The sequence below is a fragment of the Mercenaria mercenaria genome, chromosome 4 (genome assembly GCF_021730395.1).
Source record: "Mercenaria mercenaria strain notata chromosome 4, MADL_Memer_1, whole genome shotgun sequence".
In the NCBI taxonomy this organism is placed as follows: Eukaryota; Metazoa; Mollusca; class Bivalvia; order Venerida; family Veneridae; genus Mercenaria; species Mercenaria mercenaria.
Genome location: NC_069364.1, coordinates 88,036,667 through 88,057,570, shown reverse-complemented (window position 1 = coordinate 88,057,570; position 20,904 = coordinate 88,036,667). Strand labels below are relative to the sequence as shown.

General features: G+C 35.6%; 2 protein-coding genes across 7 annotated transcripts in view; one reads left to right on the top strand and one right to left on the bottom strand.

Moving 5' to 3' along the window:
* The window catches only part of LOC123552376 (serine/threonine-protein phosphatase 6 regulatory subunit 3-like), a 71,671-nt gene extending 60,124 nt beyond the window's left edge, over positions 1–11,547 (bottom strand). For 4 of the 5 annotated variants that reach the window (XM_045341995.2, XM_045341998.2, XM_045341999.2 and 1 more), the window contains exons 1-2: positions 11,232–11,547; positions 602–679 (exon numbers count right to left, since the gene is read on the bottom strand). In XM_045341995.2, the coding sequence (XP_045197930.1) occupies positions 602–661 (60 nt within the window). In that variant the 5' untranslated portion in view covers positions 662–679; positions 11,232–11,547. The remainder of the gene's footprint in view (positions 1–601; positions 680–11,231) is intronic. The other variant, XM_045341996.2, reaches the window with a different exon arrangement.
* A 188-nt stretch (positions 11,548–11,735) lies between these two features.
* LOC123552378 (SIN3-HDAC complex-associated factor-like) overlaps positions 11,736–20,904 on the top strand; it is a 47,342-nt gene continuing 38,173 nt past the window's right edge. Inside the window, exons 1-2 of one of the 2 annotated variants that reach the window (XM_045342000.2) lie at positions 11,736–11,937; positions 17,925–18,193. In XM_045342000.2, coding sequence (XP_045197935.2) covers positions 17,966–18,193 — 228 coding nt within the window. In that variant the 5' untranslated portion in view covers positions 11,736–11,937; positions 17,925–17,965. Of the gene's footprint in view, positions 11,938–16,369; positions 18,194–20,904 lie in introns of those variants that run through there. The other variant, XM_045342003.2, reaches the window with a different exon arrangement.

The window sequence follows — 20,904 nt, the reverse complement described above, 5'->3', positions numbered from 1 at the left end:
GATTATTCTACAATAAAAAGCACTTGAAGTGGTATGGTGTCAATGTCATTTGGCAGCATGACGTCTGTTTCATTACTCCCAGAATATTTTTCATCAAAATATTTCTATAGAAATGTTAGAATGAAAATAAACAAAACCTTTCTGTGGTTAATTGTCCGATTTACTACAGTTTATCATCAGACGCTCTGCTAGTTAACCACTTAGGCTAATGCTCTCATAGTTAAGTTCCTGTGCATCTGTACATGGTTTATCCGACAACAAAAATGAAGGCCTTATTATTTAAGGTAGTCTTTTTTTAAAAATTTGTTTGAACTGTGGCAATTGTGACTCCATCTACTGGATAAAATTATGTCTCAAGATATATACAGGGTCATGCTAGCTTTTTTGTGAAAACATACTGCAAGATGTCAAATGTCATCAGTGCAACAGTGAGCAGTCATGTGGTTCTAGATGAAGATATAAATTTGTTTTGTATCAGTATTTTTTATCTGCTAACTTAAGGCAAGTAAATTAGGGCAACAGCATTAAGGAGAAATATATTATATGCATAACTTTCAATAAATCATTCTTGGGCAATAGTCCTTTAATGAACAATACTTACTTCCTTGTCTAACAAGGTATCAATGTGGGATGTTGTCAGCAAGTTAAACTTCCAAAACATCCTGAACAGTGTATCTCACTGAAAAACACAAAATGTAACCTTGTGATAGGCAAGCTAAATATATGTCTTCAACATGAAGAAACAAACTGCTCCTAGACTGCTCACCTACATGTAAATTAATAATATAGTTGAATCAAAGCCCCTCCCTCCTCAAGTGGAATTGGACCAAAGATCTTAGAGGGGGAATAAGAAGCAATTTCACACAACGAATGGGAATACAAGCAAAACTGGAACTCATGAAGAGGGGTGTAGTTTGAAAATGTCTGGAAATCTGTAACTGGTGAATATTTTCAATATCAATATCTGTATTTAAAATAAGTGTATGCAGGGGTTCCTCTTGACCCAGGAGAAGGGATTTAGATCCTTGAAATTAGCAAAAATGTACATACAGACTCCTAGGATTTCAGCTGAAGGGTCCTTTTTATCAACATGAGATATATTTCAAGTTTAAAGTAAACTACAAAGAACTTGATATATGGTCTCAGAAAGGACACCACATCACCTAATTTAATAGCTGGATCGACCTGTGTTTGTGATGAACCAATTTGAGATCAACCAACAAACGCTTGTATAGAGCTGGTTTCGCGAAGATCATTCGGCGCTTTATGATCTAGACTGCCCGAAATAAAGTCATTGTATAGGTCCAATAACGAGTTAGCATAGGAATAATTGCACCGAAACCAGTCTTTGAGAGTTATTTCACATTGAAATACCGCTACGATTCTGAAAACAATAGCGAAAGTTGTTATTTTACACCAATGCTCTTCAATTGGAGGAGCGCAAGTTTAATTTGCGACACGCTTTATCATGTTTATTTTGCAGCAGCATTAAAACAAATGTATAGGACCCTTCCGCAGTTCGTACATTTTTGGTTCCATTTTTTTTTGTTTGGTTGTTTTTTGGGGAGCGGCAGAATAAAACAAGAGCACCGCCTTGCGGGTGCTGAAGCTCATCTGATTTTTTTTGTATAATAGAAATATTGTCCTACCCATGATTTTCTAAGTCTAAAAAGGGCCATCATTCTTGCAAAAAGCAGGACAGAGTTATGTTTCTTGATGTACAGCGTCCGCTTATGATGGTGAAAAACTGTTGCAAGTTTTAAAGCAATAGCTTTGATAATTTATGAGAAAAGCTGACTTAAACACAATACTCAACCAAGACAACTGATTTTCTAAGTCCAAAAGGGGCAATAATTATTGCAAAAAGCAGGATGGAGTTATGTTTCTTGATGTACTGGGTCAGCTTATGATGGTGAACAAGTGTCGCAAGTTTCAATAGCAATAGCTTGATAGTTTAAGAGAAAAAGTTGACCTAAATTAGGGGTGGGCGATCTTGACCGCGGGTTTAGACCGTTAATTGCAAAATGTTATTCCTACGATACAGATTTGCGAATGGTTTTCAATTACCGGTTATTTTTAAATTTAAGTAACACTACGAAACCCATATAGAGTTCACAAAAAAAATCCTTTTTCTTGCAGCACGATCAACTTTGTTTTCATTTGTCTCCATCATTTCGTTGAGTGTAGCAGACTGGTTACGCTTTTAGGACCAATCCCATAATAAAACCCAATAAGAATTAGTCAAATATAATTTGGGTATTTGTCAGCGACTCATTAGTATTTTTCTACAACTTGAATTATTATTCTAACAACAGTTTTATAACCACTTTCTTTGAGATCGGTGAATTGAGCAACCTGTTATATATTGATTGTCACCCGTAAAACCGAATGTATGCGCACATTACATAGTAATATTTTGTCGCATCTTCTTTCGCTTTGATATCTGGGTATCGGCGCATACATGATAGCACCTTGTCTGGACTATCGATTTGTTGAAAATAAGCAAAATATCCATACAGTTAAAAGTATTTGTTGACAAATTGACAAATATTACCCCTTATTAGTCAAAACTTTTTTATTTTTATTGTTTACTGTATTTTATTTATGAGAAGTCGAGCAAACACCATTTGTTGAACAGTAATTTTTAATCCATTTTAATTGAATAAATTTGAAAAAAGCAGTATGAGTCATCATGTTTTTGTTCATTAAAGTGGTACATATATCCGTATATTGCAATTCCAATATCAATATGCAATATATGCAATACAATTTCGTGAAATACCCACCCCTACTAAACATAAAACTTAACCAAGAAATCTGATATTTTTTAAGTCCAAAAGGGGCCATAAATCTTGCAAAAAGCAGGACTGAGTTATGTTTCTTGCTGTACAGGGTCAGCTTATGATGGTGAACAAGTGTTGCAAGTTTCAGGGCTTAAGCTAGGCTAAGATTTTAGGGAGAAGTCACTTCTCCCTCAGGTAAGATTAGGGAGAAGTGGAGAGATTTTAGGGAGAAGTGGCGAGATTTTAGGGAAAACGTGGAAAGATTTTAGCACCATGACATGCAAGCTGAAAAAGGAACTAAATATGCTTTATATAACGTTACTATTTTTTATTATTCCCTGTCTTTGTTTACAAAGTCTATTAATTTAAAGTAAATAACAAATTCACTGAAAATGTCAGTGATTCTGTTTTCTTATCATTTTTAACCTTGTGAATCTAATTTGATTAAACTGCAAATTCAAGTTTTTTTTCACTCTTGCAATGATTGTCCAAACCAAGAAAACCCTTTAATTTTAAAATATGAATACAATTAAAAAAAGTTGATTCCATATCAGCAAAAAAAAAATAAATCAAGCTCCCAGTGCTAATGCACTCAAAGTCAGTCACTTTAAATAACAAGTATGTGAATTAAATACATGTCAATAGCAGTGACATCACTATGACATCACACAGAATACACATCTTCTTTGATCTGTTGTTGTCTCTTTGATAAGCTGGTGTCAGCACACATTGAAAGAAACAGTTGTCAAACAGGTTTAACCCAGTTTCTGATGGCAGGTGTCAAAAATTTGCCTAATTTAGTCACAGAAAGTGTCAGTGATAATATTATGTTTCTAAACTTTAAGACTAAAGTTTGGGTTTTAAAAAATATGAGTAAAATTAAGTGGATTTCAGGAAATTACTGGAGCCAAACACGGTAAGATACTTTCTAATGGTCAAAAAAAAATGTGTAAGCTTATGTAATATAAATCCCTACTGCTTTGTTTATCAACAGTCAGTTTACAAAACAAGTGTCACCTTCGCACTTCTCCGTAATCTGAAGTAGGCGGAGCTTAAATTATGCTATCTGTATTCCAGTCAAGTGTCAACAGGCCGATAGCGGATAACTGGAGGAGTGTGGATGAAAAAATCGGGCGACTTGAATTTCGCTTTGATGTTAGATTAGAGCGAAGTGGGGAGCTACAAAGCGACTATTTCGCTAAAGTCGCTCCCTAGCTCAAGCCCTGAGTTTTAAAGCAATAGCTTTGATAGTTTAGGAGAAAAGCTGACCTAAACATAAAACTTAACCAAGAAAATGATTTTCTAAGTCCAAAAGGGGCAATAATTCTTGAAAAAAGCAGGATGGAGTTATGTTTCTTGATGTACAGGGTCAGCTTATGATGGTGAACAAGTGTTGCAAGTTTCAAAGCAATAGCTTTGATAGTTTAAGAGAAAAAGTTGACCTAAACATAAAACTTAACCAAGAAATCTGATATTTTCTAAGTACAAAAGGGGCAGTAAATCTTGCAAAAAGCAGGATGGAGTTATGTTTCTTGCTGTACAGGGTCAGCTTATGATGGTGAACAAGTGTTGCAAGTTTCAAAGCAATAGCTTTGATAGTTTAGGAGATAAGCTGACCTAAACATAGAACTTAACTAGGCAATGCCGACCCCGATCAAGTGATGACAATAACTCATCATTTTTTCTCAAAAAATCAGATAAGCTAAAAATGTTGGGTCCGCATAAAAAGGAGGGGTGGGCGAAATACCCCTAAAAATTGGAGGTACCATCCATGTTGTACCACTGAAAAGTGGTCTCAATTTTTCCCTACGTCTGCTTTTCAGAAAAGCGCACGTCTCCCACAAGCATCTGGTATGACTTTAAATCAGATTTATGAATGTTTTATACTGTTAGAAAGATAATTTTATCATCTTTTAAAAGGTATTTTTTATATTTGTGTAGCTTGACAAAAAATGATTTTATGGGGAAAAAAGTACAGTAACCCTTAGAAATCACCAGAATTCCAGCTGATAAGCCATTGATTTCCTTATCAGCTGTGGTTGCTACCACAACAGTTACTGCCTAATCATCTAAATAGTACCGTAATTCAGTCTTTATATACTGTTTACTCACTACAAATATAACTTTGAAGAAAAAAATGCTGATTTTGTTTAATTAAAGGGCCATAACTCTGAAGTGCCTAGGGCGATTTGGCTAGTTAATGAACTTGGCCGAGGAGTTATGGTCAAAAACATTTGGTTCAAGTTTGGTGAAGATCAGATGAAAACTATTCGACTTGAGAGTGCGGACAAGAGTAAAATTTTTGGTAGATTTTTGGTAATTCAAGGGCCATTGCCTGGGCCAATTTGGCCAGTTATCGAACTTGGCCAAGAACTTATGGTCAAACACATTTTGTTAAAGTTTGGTGAAGATCAGATGAGAAATGTTCCACTTACAGCGCGGACAAGAGTAAAAAGGTCGATTTTCAGTAAAACCAAAGGCCATAATTCCAAAGTGCCTGGGCCAATTTGGCTAGTTTTCGAACTTGGCTGAGGACTTATGGTCAAACACATTTTGTTCAAGTTTTGTAAGATCGGATGAGAAATATTTAACTTAAGAGTGCAGACAAGATTTGTGACAGACAGACACACACAGACAGAAGTAAATCAATATGTCTCCCACACTACACAAAACAACGTCTTTTGACCTTTGACCTCTTAATTGCGACCATGACCTTGAAGGAGCCATCCAAAACATACGCTCTGCATGTCGTCTCGATGTGGTGAACATTTGTGCCAAGTTTCTTAAAATTCCTTCAAGCAGTTCAAGAGTTACAGAGTGGACACGAAACAGACTGATATGACCTTTGACCCCTAAGTGTGACCTTGACCTTGATGCGAGCCATCTAAAACAAAATTGCTAATGAACAGATGGACAGACAGAAGGGCAGAGGGACAGACGAACAGTGGGGTATATCATAATACGTCCCTTTGGGCGTATAAAAAACTATTGACAGGGTTCATACAGCCAGACTGACAAAAAATTCAAGGGGTTTTCAAGGAGTTTTCAAGGACTTTTATTACATTTTCAAGGATAAGCAAAAAATTGAACAATCACTTATTACACATGAAATGACTGGCTTACAATTGGTGAACACTTCTTTACATCCAAAATGACTATCACGTGATATAAGTTTTTCTATAAAGTTCTAATTTGCAATTGATCACACAAAATGACTGGAAAACAATTGATCAACACTTCTTACATCAACAGCGACTTATCATGTCATATAAGATCAAGTTTTAGGTGCCTCTGGCTGCTAGGGGCGAAGGTGGAATAGTAAACACATCAAGAGTGGCCGTGGGTGACTCTCGATCAGGTACATTTTTCTTGTGCTTCTCAGACTTGACGTGCGATTTCAGAGCCGATTTACCCATTGAACTAAAGTCAATAACTTTGTTACAATATTTGCACATGGCTTTCCGTTTGTTTTCGTGCTCGACCAGCCATGGATAGGATACAAGCCACTTTTTGTTGAAAATACACATTTTCTTCAATATCGGTAACGGAAATGGTGTGCGTAATTTTTACACGTCGTAATTTTCCTTGTCCCAGTCTGTTTAAAGCTCGTATCGTACGGTACACATAGGTTATGTAGACATAAAACATGGCGATGCGTACATATAACAAAGCGTCTTTTACGATCTATTTTTATTAAGCTGACCAAAATTTCTGAAGAAGGAAATTCAAGGACTTTTATCATAAAATCAAGCACTTTTCAAGCAGTTTTCAAGGCAAGAAACAAATTCAAGGAGTTTTAAGGAGGTTTTTGCAAATTCAAGCACTTTTCATCTAGCAGCTTGAAATTCAAGGAGTTTTCAAGTCTGTGCTAACCCTGATTGAAGATAATTAAAGATAGCAGTTGGATAAACATGGTTAACTAGAGATGCTTTTGAGAAAAGCGCATGTCTCCCACAACTGCCCCTATGAAAAATGTTAGTTTCTCTAGATGTTTTAGACGAGTGGATCCAATTAGATGGTCTGGATGAGTGGATCCAATCAGTAATTCAAGGGCCATAAATCAGAAGTGCCTGGGCAGATTTGGCTAGTTATCGAACTTGGGTAAGGTCTTATGGCCAAACACATTTTGTTCAAGTTTGGTGAAGTTCAGATGAGAAATGCTCGATTCAGAGAGCGGACAAGAGTAAACTGACGGATTTTTTCGGTATTTCAAGGGCCATAACTCTAAAATGCCTGGACCGATTTGGCTAGTTATCGAACTTGGCTGAGGTATCATGGTCAAACACATTTTATTCAAGTTTGGTGAAGATCGGATGAGAAATGTTCGACTTACAGTGCGGACAAGAGTAAAAAGGCCGATTTTACGATAATTCAAGGGCCGTAACTCCAAAATGCCTAGACCGATTTGGCTAGTTATTGAACTTGGCCGAGGTCTCATGGTCAAACACATTTTGTTCAAGTTTGGTGAAGATTGGATGAGAAATATTCGAATTAGAGTGCGGACAAGAGTAAAAAGACCGATTTTTGGTAATTCAAGGGCCATAACTCAAAGACGCCTGGACCGATTTGGCTAGTTATCGAACTTGGCCGAGGTCTTATGGCCAAACACATTTTGTTCAAGTTTGGTGAAAATCGGATGAGAAATGTTCGACTTAGAGTGCGGACAAGCTTTGTGACAGACACACAGACTGGAGTAAATCAATATGTCTCCCACACCACTATGTGGTGGGAGACATAATAATTGTGTAACAAGAGGGCCAAGATGGCCCTGTATTGCTCACCTGAGTACCATTGCTCAAAATGATGTGATCAAGTTTTGACATAGAGCATATAGGCATGGGGAACATTTGTGCAAAGTAATATTAAAATCCCTTCAGAGATAAGAGTTATGGACCGGACACAAAATTGCGGATGGACGGAATGACAGAATGACGGAAAAGCACATTCCTATAGTCCCTGAAACTGGTTTTCAACCAGTGGGAGACTAATAAAATCCTAAATGAAGCTGCTATAGAGCAGACAAGGTCAAAATAGCTAATTCTGGTCCTTTCAGGGGCCATAACTCTGGAACCCATAATGGGATCTGGCAAGTTCAAGAAAGGAACCAAGATCTTATGGTGATACAAGTTGTGTGCAAGTTTGGTTAAAATAAAATCATAAATGAAACCTCCATCGTGCAGACAAGAAATTGTTGACGGACGGACGCATGGACTGTAGAAGGACGACCACAAAAGCTCACCTTGTCACTATATGACAGGTGAGCTAAAAAGTGTAACATGATGCTAAAATTAAAATTTTAAGCCAAGTTAATGACATATTACCAGTCTTCTAGAGAACCAGTAACATCTTGCACGTAATATCGGCTGCCTGAAATTATTTTTGATTGTTTACTTTGTGTTTTTTTAGGCTGAAAAGCATCGTATTTACTTAGATATGTGATCAAAATACAGCCGTGATTCGTCAATCCAGTTAAGTGCAAAGTTTTAAGTAAATTGCCAAGTATTGTGTAGAGGTCTTCCGCATAAAAAGTAACGCGAATCAGCTTTTGTATTTGCAACCATTTAGTGCATAATATATTTTGTAAGCTAGAAATAAAATTAAGGCAATCATAAACCGTCTGCTGTGTATTTGACATCTTTTGAAGTAGTGACACATGTCAGAAAATTGGAAGTTCTAAGCAATCACACTCAAGCGTGACGTAATTATCAGGGATCACTTTTTGCAGATACCTTTTTGAAATTAATTCCCATTTGCCTTGAATCAATGAGATTTTGATAAAATGAATGGGATTTTTTCTTTTTATAATGAGATTTTACATCAGCAGACAGCCTTTATTACACTGAAAAGAAAACATCTGTTTATTTGTAAGAATAATTCATCTTTGTAAATAAACAAAACTGTTCCTTTCAGAGACACTTTTAACATAACTCAAAATTCTGTGCCTGAATAGGTTGATGAAAGGTGTAGCCGAGTGCAGGGTCCACATGCATTTTTCCTTTCAGGAAGGAAATTAACTTTTGAGCTTTTACTTCGAAGCTGCTCTGTCCAAGTGGAAGTTCAGTTATATATTAATCTTTTGGATCTGATACACTTCCATTAGGCCAGAACAGCTTTGAAGTCAAACTCGTAATGACCCTACCCTCGCCCTCAATTACAAACATTTTGTTTGGAATTTCTGGCGTTCAGCGTTTTTTTCATGAAGGGACTTCACGAGGGGTTTCTCCACCTTGTTGTTATTCTCACCGCTAATCGTCCGCACGAACGGAAGCACAGTTTGGCCTTCCAAACGCTTCAATTTCTTCTTCGGTGGCAATTTGACACTTCGCGAAAACTGGTGATTTTTGCCTTGTTATCATTATCACTTGACCCTCTAAAAGAGATAAAAGCGAAATTCAAGGGCCTAATAAACATCTTACGATCAGCAAGTAACGGCAAGTCCACATTTCAGCGAAAAGTTGCAATTTCGGCAAAAGATCAACGGCCGCACGGATGCAATTTTAAATCGCATGTGAGCAAAATTTATTCAATTTTCGCAAAAAAAAAACCCGTGAGAATATCGCGAAATCGCAGCCAAAAGTGATCCCTGCATTATCGGATAAATTGTAACACCGCGGGTGGTATAATAGCACAGCGGTTTTGTTTGATTTTAAAGTCAAAACACTGTGCTTTCACAGTCATGCATTAATCCATCTAAGCTAAATTAAATTACGGTCAGCGGTTTAATTTTACCGTCAGTTGGGCAACCAAAAACACAACTATTTTTTTAGGCCTAAAAGGGACCAAACACCTCAAACTGAACAAATTTATGAGAAGACCTTATATTGATGCCACAGACCAGGTTTCATGAAGATCCATTGAGTGGTTAACAATAAGTAGTCATTAAAATGTATTTTTACTTTTAGCCCTAAAAGGAACCAACTGCCCCCATTTCAACACATTTGAGAAAGAATCGCTCTTTATGGTAATGCAAGTGCACTTTCACACTTGGTGGTGGATTTAAAAACTTTTGCGCCAAAAGCCAAAGGTCGCGAAAGACCCTGAAAAAATTCACAGGACAGTCAGTCTGGTAAACATTATTTTTTTACAGGACTGGATGATATAATACCAGACCGAATTTAATATCTGAATCTTTAAAACTGGTATTTATACATATTCTATATAGATAGCATTACAAATTTATTACATCCCTTAAGTTTATTTCCACATAAATCTATTAATTAAAACAGATTTCAGACATTAAGTTTTCATATTCATTTTCTAGATCTATATCATCGCTGTCTTTTCCCCAACAAAGTTCATTTATGTAGTCTATTGTTCGCTCAAAACACGGAGTCACATTGATGTTGACATTGAAAGAGAAAGATGACCTCGGAATATCTGGGAATTCCCATCCGGTTCCCATGCTATCGGTAGAAAAATTGAATGCGTACATAAATCAAGTAACCATCCACAATTAGTCAGAACAACGTATTCAATGATATGCGCGTTCTTAGAATTGTCGTGATGTCGAGAGGGGTTTCTATTGTTTCTATTTTAAGGACCAATCAAACAAGCCCTTACTAAAATTAGGTCTGACAACAATTTCTCGGGATTCCATGTTACAATAATAATGAGTTGTTTTTTTTTTGTTCAAACTTTAGCCAAATTGTGGAGGACTTTCTTCTTATTTTATCATATTGACCTGCAATTTTTATTGTACACTCGGTCTTGTGAACTTGATATATCCCGGCGGACCAGATCAAAATTTACTGGACAGGTCCGACGGCTTTTCGCGACCTCTGCAAGGCACCCTAGCAGACAGCAAGTAGTTCTCCCCAAAGTGAATTCAAAACCTCCATTTGACTGCTGAAAAATATTCATCTCTCAAAAATCATGCATGATAGGTTTCCAGTTAATTGAAAAAATATGATTATTTTCTTTTAAGAGATTAACCATTGGACAGAAATTGGAAACTAAATAAAGAACCCGGCGAATAGGAAATGATGTAACGGTGACCCGGCTTCCTGTGAATTTTGCAAAGTGTGATATTTGCTGTAACAGGTATGATGACACTAAATGTAAACTTGCTGTTTTCAAGTGAATAGGTTTTTGTGAATTTTCAGTTTATTTTGAATAGTGAATACTTGCTTTGTAATATATTCTTAAAGCTAAACCCGATATCATTGAGCTTGCTTTGAGGTTTTGCCTGATATTAAATTTTGAACCACTACGGCATCACGCAGATGTCTGAAACTTCCACAATTCAAAATCCTATACCGGATAAACTATCTTTATAAATGCAGTAATTTGTTGTACACTTTGAATGTAGGGGCAAAGCCATCTTCGAATGTAGATGCATAGCAATAAACATGACATCTACGCCAGTGTTGTAATTTCATCAAACATGGGATAATTTGGGAGGGGATGTCATTCTGAAAAAGGTTACGCATGTACGAAATTGAATAATACCTTTTATATAAAAACAATCTTGAGAACTTCTTGATACTTGCGATAATCTAGTTGTTATTTCGTAGTCATAACCTTGGTAAACATACCGAGAGATGACAAGTTCGCAAAAAAAGTGATTTTATCCGTTTAACATGTCAAAGCCATGACAAAAAATCATGACATTTTGCTGGATTTTTTCGAAGTAACTCGATAATATTGTTGTTTTACATTTGCGGTTCTGTAACACAAATAAAAGAAATCAGGAAACAGCGCAAAAACCACAGAAACGGGCGGGAATGAGTAAAATTTTGTCCAAAATGGCGTATTCCAAAGTGAACGTCCCAGAATCCTTCACGAAATCTCGAGAAATCTCGAGCGTCTTAAAATAGAATTTCACGCCGAATAAAATGTATTTTGTTACAAAAATATAGAAACATGAATGATTGTCATTTCTTAAAAAGAATGACAGTTTTGTATTCAAACAGTAATTTCTTGTTAATTTTATGATTTTAATAAGATATGTAATGAGAAACTTGTAGGTTTATGTTTGGAATTTTCGTTTCCTTGTGCGTCAATGAAATATTTGCATATCAAAGCGTCATCACGCATGCGCATTCATTGATCATCAGAAGCCGTGTTGACCAAAGAGGAAACAGACGTCTGTTCAGAAAAGTTTACATCTTCAACGAAGTAATTGTTGGAAAGAAGAAATCCACTGCGGAACCTGGTAATTATGCTTTGTTTTCTAGCTATGATTATTTACTTTCAGCTGTTACTTCTTTTATTTAGAATTATTTGAATTTTATTTCGTTGACCTAATTTTCTCATAAAGAATTCCAGTCAGTAGGTCGTTGGCCTATAGGCCTACTCCGTCGCAGTGTGTTGTATCTATGGATTGAATTTCTTTGTACGAAAGGAAATAATTCGCTAACACGTTTATTTATGACAGTTGTTAATATTAACTAAGTTATTCACATAGAAAAATAATTTATAAATAGTCAAGTATGTGCATGAAATTTAGCAGTCGCGGTAGTATTTTCTTTGTGAGGCTTTTGCTTCGTGACAACCACCCTCGGGCTATGTAGAAGTGACAGGATGATAACCAACTGTCAATCCATCAATGTACCATTTATTACATTTCTTAGAGACGGTTTAGAATTTTGAAATATGTGTATATCCCTGTAAATGGTTAGAAAGTAAAGGAAGAGAGATAGAGAAAATGTATAAAGTAAAACTTCAGGACAAATTGATACATATTGGTCCCTCCCTGGGATCGAACCTCAGACCTTGTGGTCAGAAGGTGGACACTATAACCACATTCCTAAAGGGTAAGCAAGGCTGTTGGAAGTGGCTTATAAACCTACTCCCCTTCTGTTTTTCAGAGCTCACCAGCTCTCCAGACAATCTATGCCCACCACATGAGTCTGTCAAACACTTATGACACCATTAAAGTAAAACTTGGAGAGAAAATACCTAGTCCCCTCTCAGAAATTGAACCCCGGGACCTTGTGTTCTGTAGACAGACACTGTACTGGTTGGGAACCATTTTCCGGACACATTTTTATATTTCGGCTCTATTATTCCTTAAAAAAATATTTGACATGAATGAAACCCACACTGCACAAACTTCAGCTCCTTCCACATCCGATGTTGTAATCAGCATCGTGTTGTGACGTGAAATATGGGTTCCATGGGGCCTCACATGGGGTCATTAAAAGTTATTTTTCCCGTCAGGTAAACCAGTATCCGGACAAATATTTTGACGTTGTTTGGTTGTTAATTTGATACCAAAATAAGTAATTAAACTATTTCTACACATTTCTTTATCATTCATCTCTTCAAAATTGCACATGAAACATAACCCTACGTTCAATAGCAGCTACGAAAGCAAACTGAGGTTGACTGTAAAACACTCGAATTTCGTCTTATACGAATTCTTGATAATTCCAATTGATATAGAATAAAATTAGTGCAAAAATCGACAGCCCTGCATCTTACGTAACTTTTAGCATGAAATTAAAAGTAGAACATTTTATCAGCAGACAATCATTATGTAGTTTGATTATTTCTTCCCCACTTGATACCTCGGCATGTGTGAACTACTGCCCATGCACAGTGCTATCTTCATGACCTGTTAAGACAGAAAGTTGTTTTGTAAACGCAGGTGAGTTATCATCAAAAACCCAAACATTATACAGCCTTTTAAAATAGTGGTTTGTTGTAGACATGAAGAACAAACATCTAAATGATCTAGATGAAACAATTACATGAATAACAACGAAATTAAGCGGATATTACATGTGTCCTGGAGCTGTTCCAGTCCGGAAAATGGTCCCCAACCACTGAGTAGCCGCATCAGTAATGGATTAACCCAACAGCAAGGTTGTTGGAAGCAACTTATAAATCTGCTGTCACTACAGTGCACTGGAGTAGGACAATTTCAAAGTTAAGAGTAGGGGTAATGGGGATGACCAGCTAGACTTATGTAGTGGGGTTAATGGACTGAAACAACAATGTTATAGTTAATCCATTTATTGCACACAGTAGCAGTGTAGTACGTACAAAGAAAACGTAATTTTTAAGCATTTTATAATACACATGAATTAATACAAATTATAATACAACAATTGCAGATTTCTCAAAACATTTAAGTAAATAATATGAAGTCAGTTGTCCAAAGGTAAGGACAGGTTTACAAAAAGATTAAAAATGCTATAAAGCGGCTAGAAAGAGGAACTTGTGTTCACTAGGAACTGATTCTCAAGAATGATTATAGAGGGCTATGCAAATGTTAATTTATGTCCATAGTATTTTGTGCAGAAAACATAGCTGACCAATCAAAACATATTCCCTCTTACTCCTTGTTTAAATGGGTCAACAGTGTTGTTGTACTTATAAAATAGACTGGCCCAGTTTATAGGTTGGTCATGGCTACGGATATGCGATATGTATTGTATTTTGTCATTATTTTTTAGCATGGATGCCCTTCAGTTTGGAACTGTCCATGTTTACAAACACGTTTGTTTATTAGCTCGACTATTCGAAGAATAGTCTAGCTATTCTACTCACCCTGGCGTCGGCGTCGGCGTCACACCTTGGTTAAGTTTTTGCATGCAAGTACATACAGCTATCATTTAAAGGCATATAGCTTTGAAACTTTTTTATTCTTTTTCTAGGTCAATTACCAACCTCACTGGGTCAAGTTCCATAACTCTAACATGTATTTTGAGCAAATTATGCCCCCTTTTGGACTTAGAAAATTCTGGTTAAAGTTTTACATGCAAGTTACTATCTCCAAAACTAATGCAGATATTGAATTGAAACTTCACATGTGTCTTCGGGGTTATAAAACTAGTTGATAGCACCAAGTCCCATAACTCTGACCTTCATTTTGGCCAAATTATGCCCCCTTTTGTACTTAGAAAATTTTGGTTAAAGTTTTGCGTGCAAGTACATACAGCTATTACTAAAAGGCATATAGATTTGAAACTTATTTTTTCTTTTTCTAGATCAATTACCTACCTCACTGGGTCAAGTCCCATAACTCTGGCATGTATTTTGGGCAAATTATGCCCCCTTTTGGACTTAGAAAATTCTGGTTAAAGTTTTGCATGCAAGTACATACAGCTATTACTAAAAGGCATATTGATTTGAAACTTATTTTTCCTTTTTTTTAGATCAATTACCTACCTCCCTGGGCCAAGTCCCATAACTCTGACATTTATTTTGAGCAAATTATGCCCCCTTTTGGACTTAGAAAAATCCTGGTTAAAGTTTTACATGCAAGTTACTATCTCCAAAACTAATGCAGATATTAAATTGAAACTTCACATGTGTCTTCGGGGTTATAAAACTAGTTGATAGAATCAAGTCCCATAACTCTGACATGTATTTTAGGCAAATTATGCCCCCTTTTGGACTTAGAAAATCCTGGTTAAAGTTTTGCGTGCAAGTACATACAGCTATTACCAAAAGGCATATAGCTTTGAAACTTATTTATTCTTTTTCTAGGTCAGTTACCAACCTCACTGGGTCAAGTTCCATAACTCTTAACATGTATTTTGAGCAAATTATGCCCCCTTTTGGACTTAGAAAATTCTGGTTAAAGTTTTACATGCAAGTTACTATCTCCAAAACTAATGCAGATATGGAATTGAAACTTAACATGTTTCTTCGGGGTTATTAAACTAGTTGATAGCATCAAGTCCCATAACTCTGATATGCATTTTGGTCAAATTATGTCCCGTTTCGAACTTAAAACTCTTTTGATATTTAACATTTTGGGTAATAATTTCCTGCTTCTGTGACAATATTTCGAATAGTCGAGCTTGGCTGTCTTACGGACAGCTCTTGTTTTATGAGGAATACAAAACAAGTTTATATGCATGGCTAAACATGATAAAACAAACACAGTGTACAACACAGTAAAATGGATTACAGTGAATAGAGACAATACAACAGGCTATTGAGTAATAATGCAGTTATTATCAGGACATGGAAATGTACATACAAATATAATACCTCTGGGAGGGCTTGCACCCTCTGCACCTACACCTTTGATTATTTGCACACTTGATCAAGCTAGAGTTCTAAATTGTAAGTTATTTTTGAAAACCAGTACTAACAATAAGTTGCTCCTAAAAAGAAATGACACCCTACTATTGTTAAATTGTATACGAGAGAGACAGAATGGTGGTGGAAGGGGTCTGGAAGAATCTGTCGTAACAACAGTAAACAATTACCATTCATATGCTTACTCTGAGATCTTTCTAGAGTTTGTTGGAGCCTTCAGATAAGTTTTTGAAAAAAGTAGGGGTACCGTTAGGAAATGTTGGAGACCCTGGAGAATGAGTAGAAATTCTTGACTCTTGTCCATTGACTAGGGGTGGGTATTGCCACGAAAATTGGTATTGCGATATATTGCAATATTGTATGTGGATATTGCAATATACTGCGATATATTGTACCAGTTATTTAATTAATGAACAAAAACATGACGAATCATACTGTTTTTTCAAAATTTATTCAATTAAAAATGAGTACAGTGACTAGTATCAACAACATGAGTGTTTGCTCGACCTTCTCAATAAATAAAAATACCAGTAAACAAAAAAATAAAAGTTTTGATTACCGGATATGTAAAAGCGAAGTAGACTTCGTCAAAGTATTATTTAGTTTATTGTGCGGCACTACATTCGGTTTACGGATACAATCATATAACACAGGTTGCTCAATTCACCGATTATAAAACGAGGAAAGTGGTATAGCTGTTGTATGAATAATAAATTCAAGTTGATAGAAAAATTACTAATGAGTCGCTGACAAATACGAAATTATATTTATCTAAATTTTCTTATTGGTTTTATTATGTGGAATTGGGTCCGTAAAATAACTGTAAACCTGTCTGCTACCTGCACTGGAAATGAAAGGAGAAAAATGAAAAAAAATTTGAATCCTGCTGGCAAGAAAAGGATTTTTTTGTGAATCTTTTTGGTTTACGTTTGTGTTACTTTATGTTATAAAATAACCGGTATTCGAAAATTATATCGCAATATTGTATCGTCGGAAAAAACATCGCTATAACCGGTCTACCGCGGTATATCGCCTACCCCTACCATTGACATGGAGATTCAGACGTGAAACATTTCGTAACTGCTTTTATTATCTTGAGTCCCGCACCACATCATGAAAAATCTAGTTGATTGTATTTCAAATTAAAGGATGCATTCAGCTGCAATATATCCAAGGGGTCTCATACCTGTGCGCTGGCAGTCATGTGCATACAAGTTTTAATTCTTTTATTACTGCCGAAATTCTAATCTAAAACTATTGACAGCATAGAAAACTTTGATTTCGAAGATTCAGTTATCAGTTAAGAGAACATGCAAGTAAAATTTGAAAATGTTTTGATACTTTAGTTTATTCTCGTCAGTGATTTTTATTATCTTTAAAAGTTAAAAACGTTTTTGTTATTAACCAGTCCAAACAGAAAATTAACAGAAGGAAATTAGAAACAAGAGCAAACTTACCTGAAAGTTGATGCCTAGTTTCCATTGAGTCACATTAATGAAAAAGGGTCTCGTTTGTAATAAACTTCCCTTATAAATGAATGTACCCAGGAAGTTTCAGAACGATTGAGTTGTTTCCCAGAAAAAGAAGTGGATCATTATAATGATATTCTGTGAATCTGATATAAAAAGATTTTCATACACCTACAGTGGAATACACACACAGACATGCTGAGGAATAGAAAAAAAAAGATGGAAAGCTTCATAATGTTTCAAATTGATTTTCTGATTAGATTATTCTTTTCTACCAGCTCTAACAGCTTTATCTGCACCATTTTAGATAAATATTTTTTGCCCAAATGTTTATATATTCAATTTTACAAATATCTATATGTTTTTAGGTTCTGATACATTTTATTATAATATCATGAATATTAATTAAGCTAGCAGTAGTCTCCCTGTAGCCAATATAATGTCTTGATGTCAAGCAGTGCATGGATCAGTTATGCTTGAACAGCTCTCTACTTCGGTCTAGTGTTATTCATTACCCAGTTGAGTGGGCGTTCAGTTTGAATCATAGTGCGTAAGTGTAACTAGTGTTGATGCAGTATTGAGAGAGTGAAAATATTTGTGAATAGAAAATATGTAGACATTGTAAGATTTACCAGTGTTCTTTAGTTTGATTGTATTGTAAAACAAATTTCAGGTACAGTACACATAAAAATTTGAGAGAAGGAAAAAGGGAAAATGTTTAGTTTCCATAAACCGAAGATATACAGAAGTAATAATGGATGTTGTATTTGTCGAGCAAAATCATCAAGCTCAAGATTTACAGATAGTTCCAAGTACGAGGATGAATTTCAGAAATGTTTTCGGATACAAGAGAGACGTTGTGGGGAAATCTGTAATGCTTGTGTCTTGCTTGTGAAACGATGGAAAAAGTTACCAGATGGAACAAACAGACATTGGAATCATGTAAGTAAAAATGTATTGAATTCATACAATTATCAAAGACATTAAGAGTTACATGTTTGACATAAGTTCCTTATAAATTATTTTGATTGAGTGACAAGCCTTGAAAAAGTTATCAATTTTGACTTAAACACAAGTACCTGGTATGGATTGAAAAGATTAGTCTGGTATTTGGTTGGAATGTTTACATATACTGGCCCACACACATCTCTCAATGATATCGTAACCTGTTACACTGACTACACCCAGGGTAGGTTTAAGTTTGGTTATCTTGAACTGTTAAACGCCAGTCTCATTACAGATATGTGAATTTTGTCCGCTTTCTAAACTACATGTAACAGATAATTGACGTTGAAGTGGGTTGGACAAAAATGGTCAGTTCACCTCAGATTGACCGCCATTTTCTGTGTCCTTAAGTTGGCAGATGGTCAGCTGGGTGACTGATCAAAGTTTATTAATTTTAGGGGTTACTCAAAGGTCCATTTTATTATTTTCAAACAATTACATTCTTGTTTTGGGGAAAAGTGTATTTCAGTGAGTCTCTTGAAAAAGTGGGTAAAAAATATTATAGCTTTTCATGGAGGAAGTAATTATAACTTTCAAGCAAGAGAAAAGATCATCTTTGATTGGCCTACAGGAAAATATTGTGAAACTCAAGACATGATAACCATAAAAAGTTATCATGCCCCCTCAAACACATCTCAAGAATACCTGGTTTTTGATGAATATCATGTGGTTCATGAAAACACTGCCTACATAATGAAAGCATGAAAGGTTGGTATGTAATCATCTTTCAGCTCTGTTGCAACCCACTGACCTAGATTTTTATCTGGAGAGAAATCATAACACAGATGGGGGGTAGTTGTTCGGAAAAAAATATGTCCATATGCAATATGTATATAAAATTCAAATGAAACAGTTTAAGAGAAGAGTGCAAAAAATGTAGCTGCATATTAACAAAAAATTTTGCTTAATTTGACAGGAATTTCTGACAGTAAGGTTGTTAGTTTTTTGTGTGTATGCATAAAGAGATCAGCAGTCTTTTTAGAAATTAGATGCTTGACAAAATAAAGTCCCTTTGTTAACCCTTATCATTCTATAATAAATTTATTCTGCCCATTGCAACCAGTGTAAATCATGATCAGCCTGCACATCCATGCAGTCTGATCTAGATCTGAACTGTTCGCCATTCAGTCAGTATCTTTTTGGTAAACACCCATTGGTACTGTTGAAATTGAAAGATGGACAGGTTCATAAAAGTTCACAAGCAGGGAAAGGGTAAATGAAAAAAGGGGTCTGTTTTTCACTGTTAAGTGAGATCAGATGTACAATACTTTCCCAGTAATGGTATTATTCATTACAAGAAATTTCATATGCATCTTATAGATGTCTGTAGGTCCATCTAGCGGTCAATATTAGCCTGTACTGCTATAAGGTTCTATCTCTCCTAATATTCGTAATGGGATACAATCATTATGACCTGGCCCTATGAAATTGAGAGTGATTACATTGGAGGCTTAGGGGTACCTTCTGTTTATGTTAATAACAGGAGTACATTGCCCCCAGGTCATAATGGATATTGCCTAGTTGTCCTGGTGCACAGATGTGGCAGTAGATCATTAGGTGTGAAATCTGCAGGGCTTATCACACTTCTTATAGATAATTAAATGATTAGTTGATTGATGAAAGGAAATGGCACATGCCTGCTCTATCCATATACATATGGTTAAAGAGATAAACATGTCAGACCATTATGTATTAATCAGCTAGGTACTGATTTGCAAATCTGCAGAAACTGTTGTTAATATACATTTATATGTATATATAACAACATTGAATTATTTGTTATTGAAACTAAAGTTCTCTTAATTTTTTAAAAAACTTTTTAAGGACATTATACTAGGTTTAAATGGAAATTTTATTAAATATGTTCTTATTGAACCCTTCTGATTTAATCTTACAGCAGTACAAGGAAAGATAATTTTTGATTTCATGGAAAGGTATTCCTATACTATTTCCGAAAATATTACAAATCATATCACATGAACAGCGTATATATATATAGATCTATATTTAAGAGCTGATTTAATATTACTAAAATATTACGACATTTTGAACTCCCAGGACACAGATAATCAGCTAAACTACTTCCTAGTGTCAACTAGTTTAAAAACTTACCTGTATCTTTATTCTAGGTAGTTGGTTGCCAAAATAAAAACAAAAAAATATTGAGTCAGTATGTCAAGCCTGCTTTAGCATTTTCGGATCATTGCTCTGTTCTGTTTTCTTTCAGTTCATTGTTTATTGTGGTCTGTGTTTTTTTCTGTGGCCTGCCAGTTTTGTAAATTGCCATTTTACCAAAATAGGAAAACTTTAATGGTTTTTAGCCCACCATCATCAGATGGTGGGCTATTCAAATCACTCTGCGTCCGTGGTCCGTCGTCCTTCCGTCCGTCCGTCTGTCCGTCCGTCCGTCATTCCGTCCGTCCTTCCGTTAACAATTTCTCGTTATCGCATCTCCTCAGAAACTACTAGGGCGATTTTGACCAAACTTTGTCAGAATGATGTATTGGTACCATAGTTGTGTCCCCCTGAAAATCAGACTGGTTCAACAATTTATGAGTGAGTTATGGCCCTTTGTTTATTTCTATAATTTACATAGATTTATATAGGGAAAAACTTTGAAAATCTTCTTGCCCCAAACCACAGAGCCT